The following is a 21,703-nucleotide window of genomic DNA, read 5'->3' on the forward strand; positions in this document are numbered from 1 at the left end:
GACACCCCGTCTAGGCCTAACTCAAGGCTAATATGGTAATTTGCCATTTATAAAAGTGTTTTTTTTTTTTAAAAAAACTCTTTATATACATACGCCTCTTACAAGTCTATACTAGGCATATAATCAGGGGTAAAATGGTCTTTTTTGCCTATACGAGGCATATAAGACAAAATATGACATAAAATAATAATAAAGAAAATAAAATACTAGTATGGCCGAAAATAATAATAAAAATTTTAAAAAAAACTTACCAACATCGGGGGCCTCCGATATATCTAGCCAAGCTTTTGCCAACGCGTACTCCTCGTCTTACTCCCATTCAAGGTAGTCTCCTTTTCGACGAGGACTGCTTGTTTCCTTTTTCTTATGAGACCTTTTTGACGAGGAGCGTCTCGATGCCTCGACAACGGGCTCAGGTTCGGGTTGTGTCTTCGGCACCGTTTCTATATCCGAAGACGTTTGCGAACCTCCCATGTTTTGGTAATATTGAGGAACTTGAAAGAATTGTTGGGACCCGACCGATGCTAATATTTGTGCGTACGCGAATACGTTAGGATCCATGTCTTGTAGGTTGAAGCTCGGTTGGGATTGCGTGGTGTTCGGCCGATACGCGTTGGGGTTACCGGTTTTGAAGGCAAACCAAATGGAGGTCGGAACGGATTCATGATCGTGGGTAAAAAGTGTAGAAGTTTTTATAAAATTATAGAGAAGAGGTGAAAGATTTATAAAAATGGAATGAAAAGTGGGGATTATATAGTGTTTAAAGTTGAAAAAAAAATATTAAATGATTTTACCTTTTGACAACGGTCAAAAACCTGGAAGAACACAAAATCTCAAAGGGGCGAAGGCGTGGAAAATCCAACGCCAAAACAAAAAAAATAAAAAAAAAAACGTCCACCGGCGCCGTGCGGGCGTGTTTGGCTGGGAAAACGCCCAGAATTTGTCAAGTACGGGTGGTCTAATGTATCATTCAGTTTGTTTTAGGCCTTTAACTTTATATAACTTATGTCCAATGTTTTTTTTTTAAATCTTTAATAAAAAGTTATATAACTAGATGATATGATTTTCCCATCATATAGAGATATTGTAGAAAGATAATTAAGAAAAACTCATATCAATGTCTCCAACACCTTGCTAGCGTTTTGTTAGTTGATAAAACTTTTGTCAATGTAAAAAAATGGTAAAAAAAATCAGACTTGACATAAGGGGCATCGAATTTGTTAAATAAAAATAACACTTATAATAAAAAAAAAAAAAAAAAAAGTTCGGCGATTAACAAGTTGAACTATGAACATACCTAGCCACTGTAAAAAATTCTATTACGACCCCCAATTGAAAAGTTCTAGTTCCGTCAGTGACTAAAAGATCGCTAGTTTTCTGGTCAGTATGAATAAAAATAATAAACATGCAATACACTACATTTTTCAACAACAAATACAAAACTTGGCCAACGTTCAAATTGATGAAAGTATTCCATGTAATACATCACATTAATCTGGCATCTCAATCTTCAATTTCTTAGAAGTATGTTGTGTATTGTCTAGTAAAAAAGTATCAATGTATAAATTGTGTTTTTTTGCTGTTTGCACTTAGCATTAATAATAACTGAAACCTTTTATATAAAATATGTAATAAAGAATTATATGTGACCTGTGTAATTAAACTGATTTCCCTGTCTCATTCATCACCAATGTACAGCCATTTATACAAGAGCAGACACAACAACCCAAGAGGTAATCAAGGGGATTTCCTAACTTACAAAGAGGGGATTACGGGACTAGACAAAGGAAGATAATAACAACATTGAATACAAATATAAATCAAATAAATGCAGAGCATATTTCGGCTAATAGCCCCCCTCAGTCGCAGCGGTAGATTATCGAACGCACAGACTGGACTTGAATCGATTAAATAGTTGACGTGGAAGACCTTTTGTGAATATGTCAGCATATTGATAATCAGCCGGAATATGTAGTACCCGAATATCACCGATGCGTACTTTATCTCGGACAAAATGAATGTCGATCTCAACATGTTTAGTTCGTTGGTGTTGTACCGGGTTGTCGGACAAGTAAACAGCGGATACGTTGTCACAGAAAATGATGGAGGCCTCACGAGTTGGAATGTGGAGTTCCAAGAGAAGATTACGAAGCCAGCTAGTTTCAGCAGTAGCATTTGCAACGCCTCTATATTCAGCTTCGGCGCTTGAGCGCGATACCGTATGTTGTCGCTTTGATGACCAGGATACCAAATTGTCACCTAGAAAGACACAGTAGCCTGAGGTAGATCTTCGTGAATCCGGGCATCCCCCCCAATCCGCATCAGAGTACGCAGTAAGCTTTAAAGATTTGGAGGGTTTAATATGAAGAGCATGAGTTGATGTGCCTTTCAGAAAACGCAAGATCCGTTTCAAGTAGTTGAAGTGAGGCTCTCTTGGATCATGCATGAACAGACAAACTTGTTGAACGGCGTAGGAGATGTCAGGTCTCGTGAACGTTAAGTATTGGAGGGCTCCCGCTAGGCTCCGGTATAGAGTAGGATCAGACAAAGGAGCACCCGAGTTGGCACTCAATTTTGAGTCTGTGTCACAGGTCTTATTCTTTCGATGTGGGATAGGGCTCCTCCAATACCGGAAGGTATTGAAGTCTATGGGGTTCCACTCTAAAACCAATTGGTGATAGAGGGAGTAACCCAAGATCTTATTAATACAACCGGAAGGTCTTATTCTTTCGATGTGGGATAGGGCTCCTCCAATACCCTCCCGCACGTGTAACCCGGTCTATCAAGAGGTGTACATGTGGCCTTAACCGGAGCTGACATAGAGCCGTGGCTCTGATACCATGTAATTAAACTGATTTCCCTGTCTCATTCATCACCAATGTACAGCCATTTATACAAGAGCAGACACAACAACCCAAGAGGTAATCAAGGGGATTTCCTAACTTACAAAGAGGGGATTACGGGACTAGACAAAGGAAGATAATAACAACATTGAATACAAATATAAATCAAATAAATGCAGAGCATATTTCGGCTAATAACCTGTACGTGGCTCCCTTGTGTAACTTGATTGGGAATTCGATCTAGTGGTTATCTCTAGGCCACGTGTCCTGGATAGTCATAAACTTTGATAGCTAGGGTTCATGGACCTCTTGCTAAACTTTTGATCTGTCAAACACCAAGAGCTGTAGTGTTTTTGAGAGTTCAGAAGTGGGAGTTCATTGAGAGTTCACAAAAAGTAGTATTGTTTGTATACATATATATGGACAACGCGGAGTTAGATCTTTTGGGCAACTATGAATCGCCCCAAGATCTAGAGCTTCCATTATTGCTTGACTACAAGTTGAATGTTTATCACTGCAACCATGTTCTTCAAAGGAGAGACGGTGAGTTTACTAAAGATCCTTGCTCGACGATTATGTCTTTCAAGATTGTTGTTATGTTTATCGATCGATCTGTTATTAATAGCCATTGCTTGTGATTTTGACTTTTTATAGCTCTATATGAGTTAAACAAAGTCAGATCTGAGTTAACTACAAGCTGGATATGAATATATGATCTATTTATGTTTCTTTTCTTCCGATTCCCCGCCTTCCTAGAATTAGATGCAATCAAAATTATTTCCAAACCATATATGGACATGTAACTTTGGTCTTATTACAGAGAAGTTGGTTTCTTGATCTGTGATTTCAGTACTAATCATAACGAATTGATATTCCGCTACGGTTTGTATGTTAATTATACTCAAGTAGTGAGGTTGATGGTTGTATGCTACGTAGTCATGTATCTAATGATCTTTTAGGAAGTAGTGTCTTGAGTGGATGTCTTACTTATGAGTAATGAACTTCTAAATCTTTATAATGTTTTCTTTTTATTGATTTATATTATCAAGTGAATTAAAAGTTTTTCCACTTAAGCCTAATTTATTACATATTGAGCAATAGTTGCTATGAGATTTATGTTCATTATATTTCCTTAAAGTTTGGATTTTGGTCCTTGCAGATGTTCTTAAGTATCAACAGATTTGCTATGCACTTTCAGATATGCGACTCTATCACCCATCCTTACTTGCCCAACTTTGGGTCCCCATAGAATTTAAATTTGGGATTGTACTTACGACATGTGGTCAGCCATTTGGACTTTCCAGGTACACAAATAAACTTGGGTCATACCGTGTAGCGTGTTTAGACTACAATTCCTATGTAGATCATAACACAAAAGTGCGCATAGGGCCTCCTGGCCGCGTATTGCGCAATAAGTCTCCTGAATGGGTTCAAGATGTGACAAAATACAATGATAAGCAGTATCCTCAACTAGAAGCCGCAAAGTGTTCTAAGATAAGAGGATCGTTCTTCATGCCTGTGATAAAAGGCGGTCAATGTATTGGTGTACTGGAGTTTGCTACGACTATTCCAAAGGATGATTTTGCATATGAAATGGGTGAAGTTTGCAGGGCTCTTGAGGTCGGTCCCGTCCTCTACATGTATATATTATAAATCATATCTTCCTCTCCATTGAGGGGTTTGTGTGTTGTGGAGTACTTCTCAAAAGAAACGTTAATTAGTTATAGAATTGTTCATGCATAATGAACTCTGTAACCCAATTGTCGTATCTTGGTTTCCTGATTTAAGTAAAGAATTTTTAAATACGTAGGGACGGGATGTTACAACTATCACAATAGATTACCTAATTTGAAAAAAGGTCAAATACAAATAGAGTTATCGTACAAAACACGTACGAATAGCATGGAAAGGTAAAAAACGTACGTGGTGGCATTTTCGTAGTTATTTTATTCGTAGAATAATTATCTTAATGAACTAGTAGAGTAATTATGATACGCTTCTAGAGTAATTTTGAATTTTATGTTGTTTAATGCACTTGTAGAATAATTTTGAATTTTATATTGTTCGATAAACTTGTAGATTAAATGTGTTTGTTATTTATTTTTATTTTTTGATGAACTGGTAGAGTAATTATGACGCACTTGTATAGTAATAATGATGAACCGGTAGAGTAATTATGTTTTTTGATGAACTTGTAAAGTAATTGTGTGCGTTATGTTATTTTGATGAACTAATAAAGTAATTATAATGCACTTGTTGAGTAATTTTGAATTACTAGTTGTTTGATGCACTTGTAGAGTAATTTTGAATGATGTCTTGTAGTAGTGTATTAATGATGAACTCATAGGGTAATTATGATGCACTTGCACAATAATTTTGAATTATATGTTGTTTGATGAACTTGTAGCGTAATTGTTTATCTTGTGTTATTTTGATGAACTAGTAGAGTAATTATAATATACTTGTAGAGTAATTTTGATAATTACTCTACGAATAAATGCATTGTAGAGTAATTTTGATAATTACTTTACGAATATATTAATTACGGAAATGCCACCGGGTTTTTTTACTTTTCCACTTAATTCGTACATTTTGTACGATAAGCTTATTTGTGCGGGTTCTTTGCTCTACCTAATTTAGCTAATTACTTTTACAACAAGTTCAGTGTTATGAGATGATAAAAGCATGAAGATGATGACTTTATAATTGAATATAGGTGGAAAAGAATTTCACTTACATCTTTCCACAGTTTTCATAAAAAGTGTTATGAGAAAGTTTAATCTTACTAAAGTATTCAATGGATTACTCATTTTGAAGGCATATCACTTGGATGATAGGATTATCTTTACCACAGCATAAATTACCAACCTTTCCAAGGGTTTATTATCCCAAATGACAACTCATTTTGTTTGTTTGTTTATTTATAGAAGGTGGGCTTAGATGTAGGTAAAATAATAATACTACCTATCGGCCTATATATCCCAAATAACAACTCATTTTGTTTGTTTGTTTATTTATAGAAGGTGGGCTTAACATCATCAGTCAATAATGAAAGCATCAACTTTGAGACTTTGGAAGATTACTCTCCCATGTTAGAGTCCGGTGATACCCAAAAAATGCATCGTGATTCAAAGTCGAAGAAGATCACTCGTAATGATATTACCAAACTTTTTGGACTGCCTAAGGCGGATGCTACATATATTTGCCGTATTTGTAAGTTCATAAGCTATGACCTGATTGTATGATTCCGGAAACCAGATTGATAAGTTTTTTTGTTAGCCGATAATCAAGCATTGATATCGGCCCTCATTATTTTGTAGTTAATTGTATTATTGTGTTTCTATATTTATCCTTTGACCATTGTATTATATATAGCATTGTAATATTGTGAATAGAATCAAGAGATTACACTATCTTTCATGGTATCATTGTAAGGGTTCCTGTGTTTTTCGAAACCAACCCTCACCATCCTTCTTCCTTCCTGTTTCTATCAGCCTCCATGCCTGATTCATCTAGTGCCACTGCTGCTTCTTCGGACAGCAATGCTTCGAAGCCGCTTCACCCGGTTTATACGGTAAGCAATATTCAACACAAAGTACGTGTTTTAGATGGCACGAAAGTGTCCTATCCCTTGTGGGTCAAGCTTTTTACGCTACACGCCAAAGGATATACCGTCCTCAATCATATCGACGGTACGCCGGCACCCGCCAAGGATTCACCCGAGTATGCGTCGTGGGAGAACATTGACTCCATTGTCTTACAATGGATCTATGGGACTCTTTCCGATGCCCTTCTTCTCAAAATACTCGTTGATAAATCCACGGCTCATGAAGCTTGGCTTCGTATCAAACGCCATTTTAACAGTAACAGAGGTCCACGGGCTCAAGCCTTACAACATGAACTAGCCAGCACCACTCTTGCTTCTATGCCCAACCTAGAAACCTACTGCCAAAAAATACAAGACCTAACCGACCAACTCCAAGCCTTGGATTTTCCTATGAATGATCAGCAACGTGTCCTCCATCTTGTTAAAGACTTACCCAAGGAATATGATACAATATCCTCCATATTGAACAATTCCTTGCCTTCATGGGAGAACGCAGTTGAATAACTTATCTCCGAAACCGGTAGAATTAAAACCCGCGATGCCGTGACCAACAACCCCGCCATAGCCGCTGCTATACCATCCTCGGCTCATCACAACCCAAACACCCCACCACCTTCGGCCAACAATAACCCACCTGCGTCCCTCCTCGGCCCACCTCCAAACAACTCGACCACCCACCATAACCGGCATCAACCCCACCACTCCAGCCGGCCCAACTCCAGAAACTCTTCCCACCGGCCCAATAACAGAAACCGCAACCACACTACCCCACCCCAAAATACCTATACACCACCACCTCCCCACCCCAACAACCATCCACAACAACCCTACTATCCTCCATTTTGGGCCCCTCCTTACTGGACACCCCCACCTTCCCCCTACCCCACCCAAAGTTGGTCAAAGCCGTGGTACCCCCCCCCACTCCCTCTGGCTCTTATAATTCCCGTGGCAGTCAAAGGTCGGCACAGGCCCACCTCACCGAGGTAGACCCTCTGGAACCCACACAGTTGGCAGATGCGGTTCATGCTCTTTCTGTTGATTCAGGTGATGACAATGACCAGTGGAACTTCGATACTGGTGCATCTTCTCATATCTCTTTAAATAAAAATAATATTGACACGTTTTCCACGTTTGCACCAATAGCGTCAATAATTGTTGGAAATGGCCATAAACTTCCAGTTTTGGGTTCGGGCAACTCCACCTTAAACTTTGCCTCCAAACCATTATACCTTAAAAACATCCTTTTTAACCTAAACATTGTCAAAAACCTTATATATGTTCGTCAATTTAATATTGATAATTACACCTCTATCGAATTTGACCCATATGGTTTTTCTGTGAAGGATTTCAAGGATGGCACGATCCTGAGCCGTCACAACAGCACGAGTGACTTGTACCCGCTCACCCCAAATGCTTCCGCCACCGCCTGTTTTGCGTCCACCCAAGACTCCTCTTTTTGGCATAACCGGCTTGGTCACCCGGGTCAACCGGTTATGGATTTTCTTCGTTTAAACAATTTTATTTCTTGTAATAAGCAAAGGACTTCATCTCTTTGCCATGCTTGTCAGTTGTCCAAGCACAAACGATTACCATTTAATGATTCTGTTTCTCACACTTTATGTCCATTTTCATTATTAAATTGTGATTTATGGACCTCCCCTATAACAAGTAATGCGGGATATAAATATTATTTAGTAATCATTGATGATTTCACTAATTATATACGTGGGTCTATCCACTCAGATTTAAGTCTGAAACTTTTTCCAAAATAACACATTTTCATCAATTTGTGACCACCCAATTTAAACTTCCCATTCAAGCAATCCAATGCGACATGGGGGGCGAGTTCGACAATACAAACTTTCACCACTTTACTTCTCAAAATGGCATTCAACTTCGGTTCTCATGCCCCCACACCTCTCAACAAAACGGCAAAGCCGAACGCATGATTCGTCGCATAAACGAGATCATGTTCACCCTTCTTACCCATGCCTCTCTACCCTCCACCTATTGGGTTGAGGCTCTTCACACCGCCTCTTACCCCCACAACATTCTACCCACCAAAACTCTTCAAAACCGCACCCCTCTCTCTCTTCTATACCTTCGTGAGCCCTCCTATGACCACCTTCGCGTGTTCGGTACTCTATGCTATCCGAACACCTCCGCCACCCGCCCTAACAAACTCACCCATCGCTCTCTTCCGTGCCTCTTTCTAGGATACCCGGCTAACTACCGCGGGTACCGATGCCTCGACCTCTCTTCGGGTAAAACAATCTTTTCCCGACACGTCACTTTTGATGAAGCTGTGTTTCCCCTTGCCAATCCCTCTTCCCCACCTCCCACCCACTCCTTCCTTGATCCGTCTCCTCTCCTTTTCGACCCTCAATATTTCTCCTCCACGAGCACACCTTCCACGGTCCAACACCCTCAGCCGCCCCCCGCTTCCTCACCTCAGCAGCCCTCCCCTTCGGCTCACACTCCACACTCCCTCTCGGCCCACCTTAATCACCCCACATCGGCCCATACTTCCAACCTTGAACAGGCCCACCCCAACTCTCCACACTTCGCTGCACCCGACCCACCACCCGCTCCACAACCCGTCAACCAAAACCCACCACCTCTTAACCCCACATCCCACCCAATGCAAACTAGGTCTCGTGCTGGTATTTTTAAACCCAAAACCCCATTCAACCTAAATACACAAACTTCTCCTCTACCCTCACCTTTACCTAAATCACACCTTTTCGCCCTAACCGACCCAAACTGGAAGCGAGCCATGGTTGACGAATATGAAGCTCTATTGGCCAACAACACGTGGGAACTTGTTCCTCGCCCACCCGATGCACCTGTCATCCGATGTATGTGGCTTTTCAAACACAAGTTCCACGCCGACGGTTCTCTAGAGCGACACAAGGCTCGCTTGTTAGTCAATGGCAAAAGCCAAACTGTTGGCATCGACTGTGATGAGACTTTTAGTCCAGTGGTCAAACCTACCACTATTCGCACAGTCCTTAGTCTTGCCACCTCACGAGGCTGGTCTATGCACCAACTTGATGTAAAAAACGCTTTCCTACACGGCCATTTAAAGGAAACCGTATACATGTTTCAGCCTCCCGGTTTCACCTCTGACACACACCCCAAATATGTCTGCAAACTTAATAAATCTTTATATGGTCTAAAACAGACTCCCAGAGCTTGGTATCAACGTTTTGCAGGATATTTGCTAAAGTGTGGATTCAAAGGCAGCTTGTGGGACACTTCACTCTTTATTTATCATCATGGCAACCAAATGGCATACCTCTTACTATATGCGGATGATATTATTTTGACTGCCTCAAGCGATACTCTTTTGCAACAAATAATCAAGTCTCTCACTGCTGAGTTCAAGATGACTGACTTAGGGACTTTGCATCATTTTCTAGGTATCGCTGTCACCAAGCAGGCTAACGGGTTATTACTTTCACAGTCAACATATGCTGCGGATATTCTCTCTCGAGCCAACATGTCAAACTGCAAACCCGCTAGCACACCAGTCGAGCCTGGGTCCAAACTTAGTGCTGACACAGGTTCCATTTTTTAAGACGGTTCTCTCTATCGCAGTTTAGCTGGGGCACTTCAGTACCTGACCATCACAAGGCCAGACATTGCCTATGCTGTTCAACAAGTTTGTCTTTTCATGCATGCTCCACGAGAACCACATTTTCAGTTCCTGAAACGCATTCTCCGCTACATTAAAGGCACTCTTAATCATGGTTTACATCTCACCCCATCAGCCTCCACGTCTCTGACAGCCTACTCTGACGCTGATTGGGGCGGATGTCCCGACTCCCGACGCTCCACGTCCGGCTATTGCGTCTTTCTAGGTACTAACTTGATCTCCTGGTCTTCAAAACGGCAGTCCACCATTTCCAGATCAAGCGCAGAAGCCGAATACCGTGCCGTGGCCAACACAGTTGCCGAACTAAGTTGGGTTCGAAATCTTCTGCTCGAGTTACATGTTCCAGTCCGTCAAGCATATCTCATTTATTGTGACAACATCTCAGCTGTGTGTCTCGCTGAAAATCCGGTCAACCATCAACGCACCAAACATATTGAACTGGATATCCATTTTGTCCGAGAAAAAGTTCGACTTGGCACCGTCAAAGTCCTTCACGTCCCTGCTGATTACCAATACGCAGACATCTTCACTAAAGGCTTACCTAAGCATCTATTTGAGCGTTTTCGTTCCAGCTTGTGCCTTCGTCTTCCTCCGGCTCAAACTGCGGGGGCGTGTTAGCCGATAATCAAGCATTGATATCGGCCCTCATTATTTTGTAGTTAATTGTATTATTGTGTTTCTATATTTATCCTTTGACCATTGTATTATATATAGCATTGTAATATTGTGAATAGAATCAAGAGATTACACTATCTTTCATTTTTGACTCACATTTTGTATGCAGGGTATAATTTTACAACACTATCAGAGAATACCTTTACGGAGGCTCATCAGAGGTACGGGGTTGATAAGTGGCCATGTATACGAAGTGAGATAGTCAAATCGTCTGCGCATAAAGCCCTAATTGAACATGCGAAAGCATTTCTTATTACTAGTTCTGATGTAGCTCGGCGGATCAAACCTCGTACGTTTGTTAAATTCTAGAATGTTTTTGGATCGATTAGAATGTGTATATCTTCTGATTTAAAATTGTTTTCACCTTTGGAAACTGCAAACGGTAAAAGAGTTCAAGAACAAGTTGATGAGAGTGCCAGCCCAGTTCTTTTGGAACTGTACCAACACAAAATCAAAAGATCGCGATACTAAGTTGGACACAGATCGAACACCTTTTGAGCGAGTTTTGGAAACTTGCATAAAGGTTTGAAGATGGTTGATTTGATAGATTATCAAAGGCGGTATATATGTGCTGATATATTCAACATTCAATGTTTTGTGAAACTTATATTATGAGACTTCTAGCTAGAAATGACTTGATTAATATATGTACGTATTTAAGGATGACATTGTCCCTAGCTATTTAATGTGTGCATGGGAGCCCCTTATTTCTAGAAGGTGATATGGCATTCATATATAAAAATTAAAAAAAATCTACTTTAAATCTTTCAACTAAGAAATTAGTTGATTATAATTAATTTCTTTAATTGAACTAAGAAATTATTTTGGTGACACTATCAAACTTTAAAGCTGATGCGTGGTTATCAGGTTTCAAGATGATTGATTTGATATCCTTGTAATCATCTTGGATGTTATAAGGGGGTATGAAAATGGGTCATGCTAATTACACACGCCCAAAATAATTTTCACACCCCTAAGCGCCGCGCTATGGCCAAAGCGGGGCGCTTAGGGCGACAAAAGTTGGTACGAGGTTTCGAATGACTGACTGACTGACACAGAGACATAAAGGTGATACGAGGTTTCAGTCGCCCCGTGAACCCTAAGCGTCGCGCTTTGGCCATAGCGCGGCGCTTCGACCCCAAATGCTGCCTTTAAATCCCTGGACAGACTCGACATTCATAATTCGGATTGTTTTTTTTTTCGATCTTCTTTGCTCTATTAGTTACATGTTTTGAAAAAACGATGTTGTGGTTAAGTAATTATCTTTTCGGTCAATATTCTGACGAGTCAGTTGTTCCTGATTCTTACGAGGGGACCGCTATTTCTGACTCGTTTGAGAAACCGGTGTCGTCCAACTTGAGGGAGACAGAGGTTGTATCTGGCATTCATTATCGTGATAACACGGTGTAGCTGGATTTGAATACCCCTGTGGAGGACCCTTACGCACAACAAGGTTATTCGAATTTCGGTTACGGTGGCGACTATAGCTTTGTACAGCAGGAGTGTTATCCAAATGACAGTTACGGTTGTCAACAGAGCTTACAAGGTTATTCGAATTTCGGTTACGGTGGCGAGCAAAGCTTTGTACAGCAGGAGTGTTATCCAAACCAGAGTTACGGTTGTGAACAGAGCTTTGAACATCAAGTCTATTCGAACCTCGTTGACGATGGTGAGCCGGAGGATGTGTCTGTTGACGAGGAAGGTTGTTACCCGGTTACATTTTCGTTTGATACAACGCAGACCTTTTCATCACGTAAAGAGTTGGTGCGTTGGGTACAAGACACGGCAAAAGACAATAGTTACCTCATTGTGACTAAGAGGTCGAATAAAAGAGGAGAGAATTACAAGATTTGGTTTCAATGTACTTTTGGTGGGGAGCATAAGAGTATAGCTACACAGAGGAAAACGGGTAGCAAGAAAATAGGCTGCCCGTTCGAGATGATCGGGTTTTCGGAATCATCCGGCAGTGTTTGGAGGATCGAGGTGACGAAGGCGAAGCATAACCACACTCCTATTGAAAACTTCGAGGGTCACGCGTATGCGAGAAAGCTTTCTTCGGAGGACAAAAAACTGGTTAAGGAGTTGGCAGAGCAAGATATTCCCAACCAAAGTATCTGGCGAATGCTGACAAAAAACAATCCGGCTAGAAAGCTTATTCCGAAAGATATACACAACGCTGTTTAGAAGATCAACGCCGAAAAAAATGTCGGTAAGTCTCCGATGCAAAAACTTGAAAACATTCTTATCGAAAAAAATTACACTTATTACATGCGCACGAATGAGATATCGAACGAAGTTGAAGACGTCTTCTTTGTTCACGAAAAATCATTCACTATGTGGTGTGCCTTCCCGCATGTGCTATTGATTGACGCCACATACAAAACGAACATGTACAACCTGCCATTTGTTCTGGTCGTAGGCATGACGTCGACAAACAAATCGTTTACGGCTGCTTGTGCGGTAATTTCCGCTGAGAAGTCAGAGAACTACCTATGGGTGTTGCAGAGGATCAAGTCTATGCTGGTAGGATGTATGGAACCGCGCGTGATTTTAACAGACAGGGATTTTGCGCTAATGAACGCGTGTGAACAAGTTTTTCCAAAAGCGCATAAGTATCTTTGTCGGTTCCATATTCAACAAAATATTAATAAGAACAGCAAGAAGAAATTCTCTGACAAGGAGTGGAAAGAATTCGTACGTACATTTTGGACATTGTGCGAGTCTACGACCGAGGAAATATACAGGTATAACTTGGAAAACCTTGAAGCACAGCTGAAAGAAGCTGACCGTGAATGTGAGTATTTCTAACATAATTATGTTCAAATTTTATATAATAACAAAAACTGACTATTTACGTTTTTTAATTTTAGAGGTTTTTGATTATTTGAAGAAATCCTGGTTGGATCCGTACCGTGAAAAGTTTGTATCTTGCTGGATTAACCAAACTATCAACTTTCACCAAACTACGACCAACAGGGTTGAGGGCATGCATGCAACATTAAAAAGTCACTTTCCAAGTCATCGCAACACACTGGATAAACTTGTACTGTATGTTGATCATGTTGTTGATAGACAATACGCCGAGATTAGAAGTAGCTTTGAAACAAGCCTCCGAAAAGTGATGACGCACCACAAGAATCAGCCCATGCTTGCATGTATTCTCAGAAAGGTTTCAATATATGCGATTGAGCTTTTGAGTATGGAACTAAAACGTAAGGAAGACGGGTTGAGAGCCTACGGTGCAAGCTGTGGTTACCAACTTTTTACCAGCTGTGGTTTGCCATGTGCCTGTCGTTTGGAAAAGTTGGAAAATAAAGGTAATTAATATTTTTGACCTTTCTCGTTATGATTTTGCCACTTAATTTGTTTTCATCCACAGGTCAGCAAATCCGGATCACACACATAGACGTGTTTTGGAAGAAGCTTGACTTCAAGCCTGCAAGGAATAACATAGAGGATATCGATGTAGACGCGGAATTTGAAAAATTGAAAAAACGGATCGATCCAACACCCCTTCAAGTGAAAAGGAGCTTCTTTGAAAAGTTTCAGCAAATACTCAATCCAGGGAACAATAACAAAAAACCTCCTGCTGTTCTGAAGAAAACTCGTGGTCGCCCAACATTGAAAACGCAGGAAGAAAGAAAGGTTGAAACCGCTAGAAAAAGCTCTTACATTCCGTCAGAAGAAACTTGGGTCGAGGCCTCAGACGATCTTCCCCGTCACAGCTCGTACATATCAGCCGAAGATTCTAGAAGAGAAAAGAATACCAAACCGCTCAACCTACACCCTGATTTCCCGAATATCAAGCTCGGTCCTAAGACGGATATAGCGATCCGCAACTACGCATCTCAGATTCCCAAAGTGATCCATCCATACATCGTTAGAATAAAGGACGTGAAACCAGATGGTCATTGTGGGTTTCGATCGGTGGCTGTTGGGTTAGGAGTGAAACAAAATTCATATTTGATGATCCGGGAACAACTTCTAAAGGAGTTACGTATGAACGAATCGCTTTGGAGGCAGGTTTTCGATCCGGAAAACATAGGACATTATGATACGCTGGTTACACGGATCGATTTCAAGGGGGTGGGACGAGCAGGTATCGAAAATACATGTCGATGCCTGAGACGGGGTTTCTTATTTCCCAATGATACGGTGTGATTGTTCACACCTTCGACATTCGTGGGAGCGATACAATTTTCCCTCTGCTGGGCGGGCCAAACGAAGCTGAGGAACCTCACCTGGTGGTTGCGGTTGTGTTCGTCGACGATGGGCATTTCATACATGTAGAGCTTGGAGGTTGTTATCCAATGCCTCCCCCAAACCTACTCTGGACAGCGAACAGAACAGAGCGCGCAGCAGCCTGGCATACATTATACAGGGATCAGATCAACGCGTACGAAATGCTTATCGTGCCCCTGACCTTAATGTAACCCCATATGTTCACGATGTATCTTAAATGTGTTTAATAATAATCACGTTTGTGTTTGTTCAATATACGTGTTACATCACGTTAAAAACCGAATGTCACCGACACGACCCAATCAGATTCAATACGCACTTGTACGACCCGAAATGACAATATACATCATAATACTACAATTAATGAAAAATACGTCATGTTCATGTACGGTAGGCGGCTGATACACATAACACTTCTCACAGGAGTACTTGTGCTTTCAAACCTAAATGATACGAGATAACGGAATAAGACATCACACGTAACCGATTTGATCCGGAACTTGCAGTATAGTCTATATATATTAAAAAATGATGTATAATGGAAAAAACGGAAAATTTAGACTATTTATCGACGCGTTTGTGAATTAAAAATAATTTTAAAAAATTTAAAAAATGCCCAAAACGCCCCGCTATGGTCATAACGCTGCGTTTTGGACCCAAAGCGCCGCGCTATGGCCATAGCGGGGCGCTTCGGTCCCTCGTTATACACTGAAGCGGGGCATCTTCTCCCCCACTTCACCCAAACACAAAAACACACACTAAGGTGCGATCTCACACAGTCGAGCCGGATTCGGAGATTTTTCGTGATTTCAACCGCTAAAAGGTGCGATCTCAAACCCTTAATCGTTTCTTTAAACTATACTTGTTGATTGTTGTTATGCTTGTTCGGTAAGATCGATTGTTGCTGGATCTGTTCTTCAGAATGAAGAACCAAAGCGCCGCGCCGAGGCCAAAGCGGGGCGCTTTGGTTCATGTTTATTTTTTTTTATTTTTTATTTGTTTAATTATTATTATTTGTTTAATTATTATAAATTGTTTAATATTATTTGTTTATTAATATTTGTTTAATATTATTATTTGTTTATTAATATTTGTTTAATATTATTATTTATTTAATATTATTATTTGTTTATTTAATATTATTTGTTTAATATTATTTGTTTAATTATTATTATTTGTTTAATTATTATTAATTGTTTAATATTATTTGTTTATTAATATTTGTTTAATATTATTATTTGTTTATTAATATTATTTGTTTAATATTATTATTTATTTAATATTATTATTTGTTTATTTAATATTATTTGTTTAATTATTATTAATTGTTTAATATTATTTGTTTATTAATATTTGTTTAATATTATTATTTGTTTATTAATATTTGTTTAATATTATTATTTGTTTAATTAATATTATTTGTTTAATATTATTTGTTTAATTATTATTATTTGTTTAATTATTATTAATTGTTTAATATTATTTGTTTATTAATATTTGTTTAATATTATTATTTGTTTATTAATATTTGTTTAATATTATATTTATTTAATATTATTTGTTTAATTATTATTAATTGTTTAATATTATTTGTTTATTAATATTTGTTTAATATTATTATTTGTTTAATATTATTTGTTTAATAAATATTATTATTTGATCAACGTGCAGGGATGGATTTATCCGATGAGGAGATTGAGCATATGGAGGCTGAGGGAGAGGTGGGGGACGAGGAAGAGCCGGCATGTCCGTACCTGCAGTTTCCGCAGGGTTCACGGGCGAGGAGGAGATGCGCTAGGTTGCTCACCATAGAGATTGGGGAGCATGTAGGGATAGACTGGGAGCTGCTGACTACCTTGGGAGAGGTCGAGCGGGCGCGTGATATAGTTGGGCTAGATACTCCTTGGTCGCGCCTATTTGAGTTAGCGATGGAGGACTCGTACCCTGAGCTTACGGTCGAGTTTCTTTCTACGATTACATACGCGCCGCATCCGGCGGATTACGTGGAGGACCCTCATTTTCCAGTCCACGAGGTTACATTCCGTCTCGCCGGTCAGGAGTTTGAGATGAGTGTGCGGGAGTTTGCTGTCCATACAGGTTTGTACACTGAGCCTGAGCTTGATACTGATTTATATACGCAGGCGGTTACGATTGTGACACTCTAGGTTTTTCCGAGCAAACATCGTGTAATAATATTATGTGCATATACGTTATTAAATGAAAGTTGTGTGTTACTTTGATGCACTATGTGTGATCCTTGTATATGTAGTATAGGTATATATATACATTTATATATGTGGCAATGTGTTAATAAATACTGCGAACCGAGACCCCAAGGACCCGACTCGAGACCGCCCGGTCTTGAGTGAACAGTGAACAAATGGGCCGGTTGGGGCCGCAACCCACTCGAAAACCCATTAGGGTGCATGGCCTTTGAATGAGTTATAAAACCTTAGCTTTAAGCCAACTTACCCCCTCTTGATCAACAATCATTTTCTCACCCTCACACCCTCTCACTCCTCCTAGCTTCCTCCCTCTCTAGAAAACCCTAAAACTTCACTAACCAACTCCCTCCATCCTCTCGGATCCGATAAGCGGCAGCTTGGAGCTCGGGATCTAGCTTGTATTCGTCACTCGAGAGCCCCCTCTCAACTGTTTCCCCCACACCCTTGCATCCGAACATCAATCGGTCAGTATGTTCTATTTGATTAATGATAATGTGTGTTAAAGGTGCTCGTTTGCTTGTTTGCGAGTGGTTTGGATGATTTACAAGGTGATCTTGAATGATAGGATATAGACCGAATGATATGCATGACTATTTATCGATTTATGAATATGCGCATGAATGTTCGTGATAAAAAGAATGAGATATTACATGTTATTACTCATGAAATGCATGGTGTGCTTGTTGTAGTATTGAAAGCTTATTTCGATATGCTTTAGGTCCATCTCGATGAATTTGATGAGTTTAACTGATGAAGATTATAAGAAATGTTTGAATGCATGATGAACTACTTGAAGATCATGAAAAATATTTGAATATACCATGTTTGATATGTTTTGTGTGAGAATTAGACAATAAAACATGTTGGTGCAATTTAATTGGTTAGTACACATTATCACAAATACAAAATTCTATTGGATAGTACAAGTTGGACAGGTTCTAGAAGGATTCCGTGTGCACGTATCAGTGGTTGCGAGTCGAGACCTTCGGTTGCGAATCGAGACCACCTCATGACAACTCGAGACGGACTTCAGGGACTCGAGACCGGCAAGGCCTCGACTTGAGACTTCATGATCTCGACTCGAGACTGGACTCGAGACCTCTGAGGTTGCGACTCCTAACCGGCACCACTCGAGACCAAAACATGATAACACGAGATCTCCTGGTTGCGACTCGAGACCGTGTGTTCTCGAGTCGAGACCGCCTCGTCTCGATTGGGCTGCCTACTTTGGTTATTGGGCCACGATGTGTCTTGTTTGGGCTACCTGTTTGACTGGACTATGTGTTGCTGAATTCTGTATGACTGTGCAAATATTAGGGCCGGCCCAATAACCCAATGAATAATTGTATGCATCCTATGTGTTTAATACGTGTATGATATACGTGATTACTTGTACCCCAACTTGACCTATATTGGTAACCATGCTAGGACGTGGTGACCAACGTGATTGACCGAGTAAATAACCTACCGAGCAACCCAAGGTGAGTTCACAACTTAAAGCATGCCTTCCCGGTGGATTTGGGAAGCGGATCTAAAACGACACTATTCCCTTGTTACTGGGAACAAACTTACTCTTCTTCCCTTGTTAGTGGGAACAAACTTAGTTAATTTCTGTTTATACGGAATGCAACGAGCAACACTAAACGAAACTCTATCACTCAAGTCCCTACTACTTAATACCGATTAGTCGCCGGGGTCTGGCGAACGGGTTATTAGTTGATAGCGCTATTTAGGTCTAACCAGCCTCACACCGACCCTTGTTACTGGGAACGGGCGTGAACTAATAGACTCTGACAACCGTCAATGATGATAGAACATTGACAAACGGGGCACAGCGGAAACGCGGGGTTAACTTAGTATTCGGTATTGGAAAAACAGTTTAGTCGCTTACTTTTGGGGTAGCTCCCCTTGGCATGTATAAACGGATGAATTAACTGGTGAAACAAGTTTTTGGTAATCAAAACTGGACAACTCGTGAACTCGCTCAACATTATTGTTGACACCTTACTGCATGCCTTGCAGGTAACCAGTGACTCAGGAGCTCGCAGCTTGGGATCGTGTAGTGGTCGTCAAAACCCGTGTGTTGGGTTTTAAATTATCTTGAACTATGAACCTGTCTTTAAAACTATTTGGATTATACTTCCACTGTTTATCTAAACTGATTATCGAACTTAAATTGTGATGTTTACTAACTACTTTGGTTGGTAAATACTTTTATTATTAATCAGTGCTCAGTATAATTGGTGGCTGGATCCTGGTCAGTCACGCCCTCAAGCGGATGTTACTTCGCGGGTGGAATTTGGGGGTGTGACAGATTGGTATCAGAGCCATTGGTTATAGTGAACTTGGTTTTAAAAGGGGGAAAATCTTTTTGAGAAAAACCAGACTATAACCCGTGACTCGTGACGACACTACACTCCAAGTGCAAGACTCAACCCACTAGACCTCATAGCTTGGACTAGTATTTACTGGTGTGCTTGCTTTATGCTTTCTGTTCTGTTCTGCTATACGTACTAGTGTGCCTAGTTAGATAGATACACCTCCCTCTTCTATCTCATTCTCGCTATACTACGACATCACACTCACACTATGTATTCTGGTTATGAAGACAATGAGTGGACGCGGAAGAGGAAACGTTAACATGACTCAGGCTCAGTTCACTAACCTGATCAGCACAGTGGCTGCAGCTTTCGCAGCTCACCTTGGAGGTAAACTCGTTATCTTAGGATGTTTAGATCCTACCTCCACATCGTCTTTTCACCCCTAAACCTATTTCGCTTCACTTCTCACAACAGGTCAGCATGCGCCTGTGCAACCACGTGTTTGTACTTTCAAGACCTTCATGGATTGCAAGCCTCTTCCTTTCAATGGCACGGAGGGTGCCATAGGTCTTCTGCACTGGATCGAGAAGGTGGAAGCTGTCTTTGCTGTCTGCGAATGTCCCCCTGCTAATTGGGTGAAGTTTGCTACTGGTACCCTTGAGGGAAGCGCGCTTTCGTGGTGGAAGGCGCAAATTCAAATGCTTGGTTTGGAGACTGCTAACGCTACTGCATGGGAAGATTTCAAGGATATGATCAAGGAAGAGTATTGTCACAGGGATGACATCCACAAACTCGAGGACGAGTACTATGGTCTCAAGATGGTTGGGTCAGAGATTGAGACCTACACCAAGCTGTCCAACGACTATGCTGCACTTTGCCCAAACATGTCCCGACCTATGTATCGAAGGATCGAATTGTACATCAAAGGCTTGGTCCCAGAAATCCGAAGCCATGTGACCTCGGCCAACCTCGATACCATACAGCCCGTGGTTCGTCTTGCCCACAAACTCACCAACCAGGCTGTGGAGGAGGGCAAGTTGCCCAAGAGGATCAGTGTTACGGAAGGAACTTCTAGTGACGGCAAATGAAAGTCGGATGGAAATCAGGGCAAGGATGCTAACTCTACTCAGGCCCCAGCCCAGCAAAGGAAAACTGAGAACAACAAGGGCCCACAGCAACAGGGTGGCTATCGGGGGAACCACCCCAAATGCAACAAGTGTAACCGGCACCATAGTGGGGCATGTAACAAAGGCCAGTGCCAGCGATGCAACAAAATGGGGCATGAAGCCAAAGACTGCAGGAGCCAGTTTCCGGCTAGACAAAACCAACAACAGCAACAGCCAGGAAACAATCATGTATGCTATAAGTGTGGAGCAACGGGGCACATGCGAAGGGATTGCCCTGAACTGAACCAGAACCGCAACAACAACCAGGGAGCTGGAAACAACGATCAAAACAACAACAATGCTGGGAATGGTGCAAGAGGAAGAGCTTTTGTGATTGGAGCTGGAGAAGCAAGGAATGACCCTAACGTTATGGCGGGTAAGTTCCTACTCGATGATCGTTATGTTTCTGTATTGTTTGATTCCGAAGCCGATGCTATTTATGTATCCCTTCGTATTAGTAAGAAACTTAAGCACCCGCCTGCGTTATTAAGTTCTAGGCATATCGTCGAGTTAGCTAATGGTAGAAACATCGAGGCCTCACATGTGATCCACGGCTGCAAGCTAGTATTGTCTGGTCAGACGTTTAGTATCGATCTTTTCCCTGTCAATCTTGGAAGCTTCGATGTCGTCATTGGTATGGATTGGTTGTCCAAACATCGCGCTGAAATCCTCTGTCAAGAGAAAATGGTTCGCATCCCCCGCCGTTCTGGCAAAGCCCTCATCATACAAGGTGACAAAGGCGGAGAAGTCACAGGCATCATCTCGCTCTTGAAGGCCCAGAAGTGTTTACGGAAGGGGCACACCGCTATCTTAGCACTTGTCACCAAAACCCAGGAAAAGGAAAAGAGGATCGAAGATTTTCCAGTGGTCCGCGACTACCCCGAGGTATTTCCTGAAGAACTACCTGGATTCCCTCCCCACCGTCAGGTCGAATTCCAAATCGAGCTAGCTCCCGGAGCAGCACCT

General features: G+C 41.0%; 1 protein-coding gene across 1 annotated transcript; it reads left to right on the plus strand.

The window, feature by feature from the left end:
• The first annotated feature begins 3,262 nt into the window (after positions 1-3,262).
• LOC110888714 lies at positions 3,263-11,446 on the plus strand. Its single transcript, XM_035980157.1, has 4 exons — positions 3,263-3,386; positions 4,003-4,463; positions 5,864-6,056; positions 10,893-11,446. The coding sequence occupies exons 1-4, from the start codon at positions 3,263-3,265 to the stop codon at positions 11,090-11,092; spliced, it is 978 nt and encodes a 325-aa protein (XP_035836050.1). The 3' UTR covers positions 11,093-11,446.
• The last annotated feature ends 10,257 nt before the right edge of the window (positions 11,447-21,703 follow it).

Source organism: Helianthus annuus, chromosome 11 (genome assembly GCF_002127325.2).
Source record: "Helianthus annuus cultivar XRQ/B chromosome 11, HanXRQr2.0-SUNRISE, whole genome shotgun sequence".
In the NCBI taxonomy this organism is placed as follows: domain Eukaryota; kingdom Viridiplantae; phylum Streptophyta; class Magnoliopsida; order Asterales; family Asteraceae; genus Helianthus; species Helianthus annuus.

What these genes read in the sequence shown, in the direction of transcription:
- LOC110888714 (XM_035980157.1), top strand. Translation starts at nt 3,263, where the DNA reads ATGGACAACGCGGAGTTAGATCTTTTGGGCAACTATGAATCGCCCCAA. An exon ending in TGTTCTTCAAAGGAGAGACG is followed by an intron (nt 3,387 to 4,002) that starts GTGAGTTTACTA and finishes TGGTCCTTGCAG; the next exon opens with ATGTTCTTAAGTATCAACAG. An exon ending in TACATATATTTGCCGTATTT is followed by an intron (nt 6,057 to 10,892) that starts GTAAGTTCATAA and finishes TTTTGTATGCAG; the next exon opens with GGTATAATTTTACAACACTA.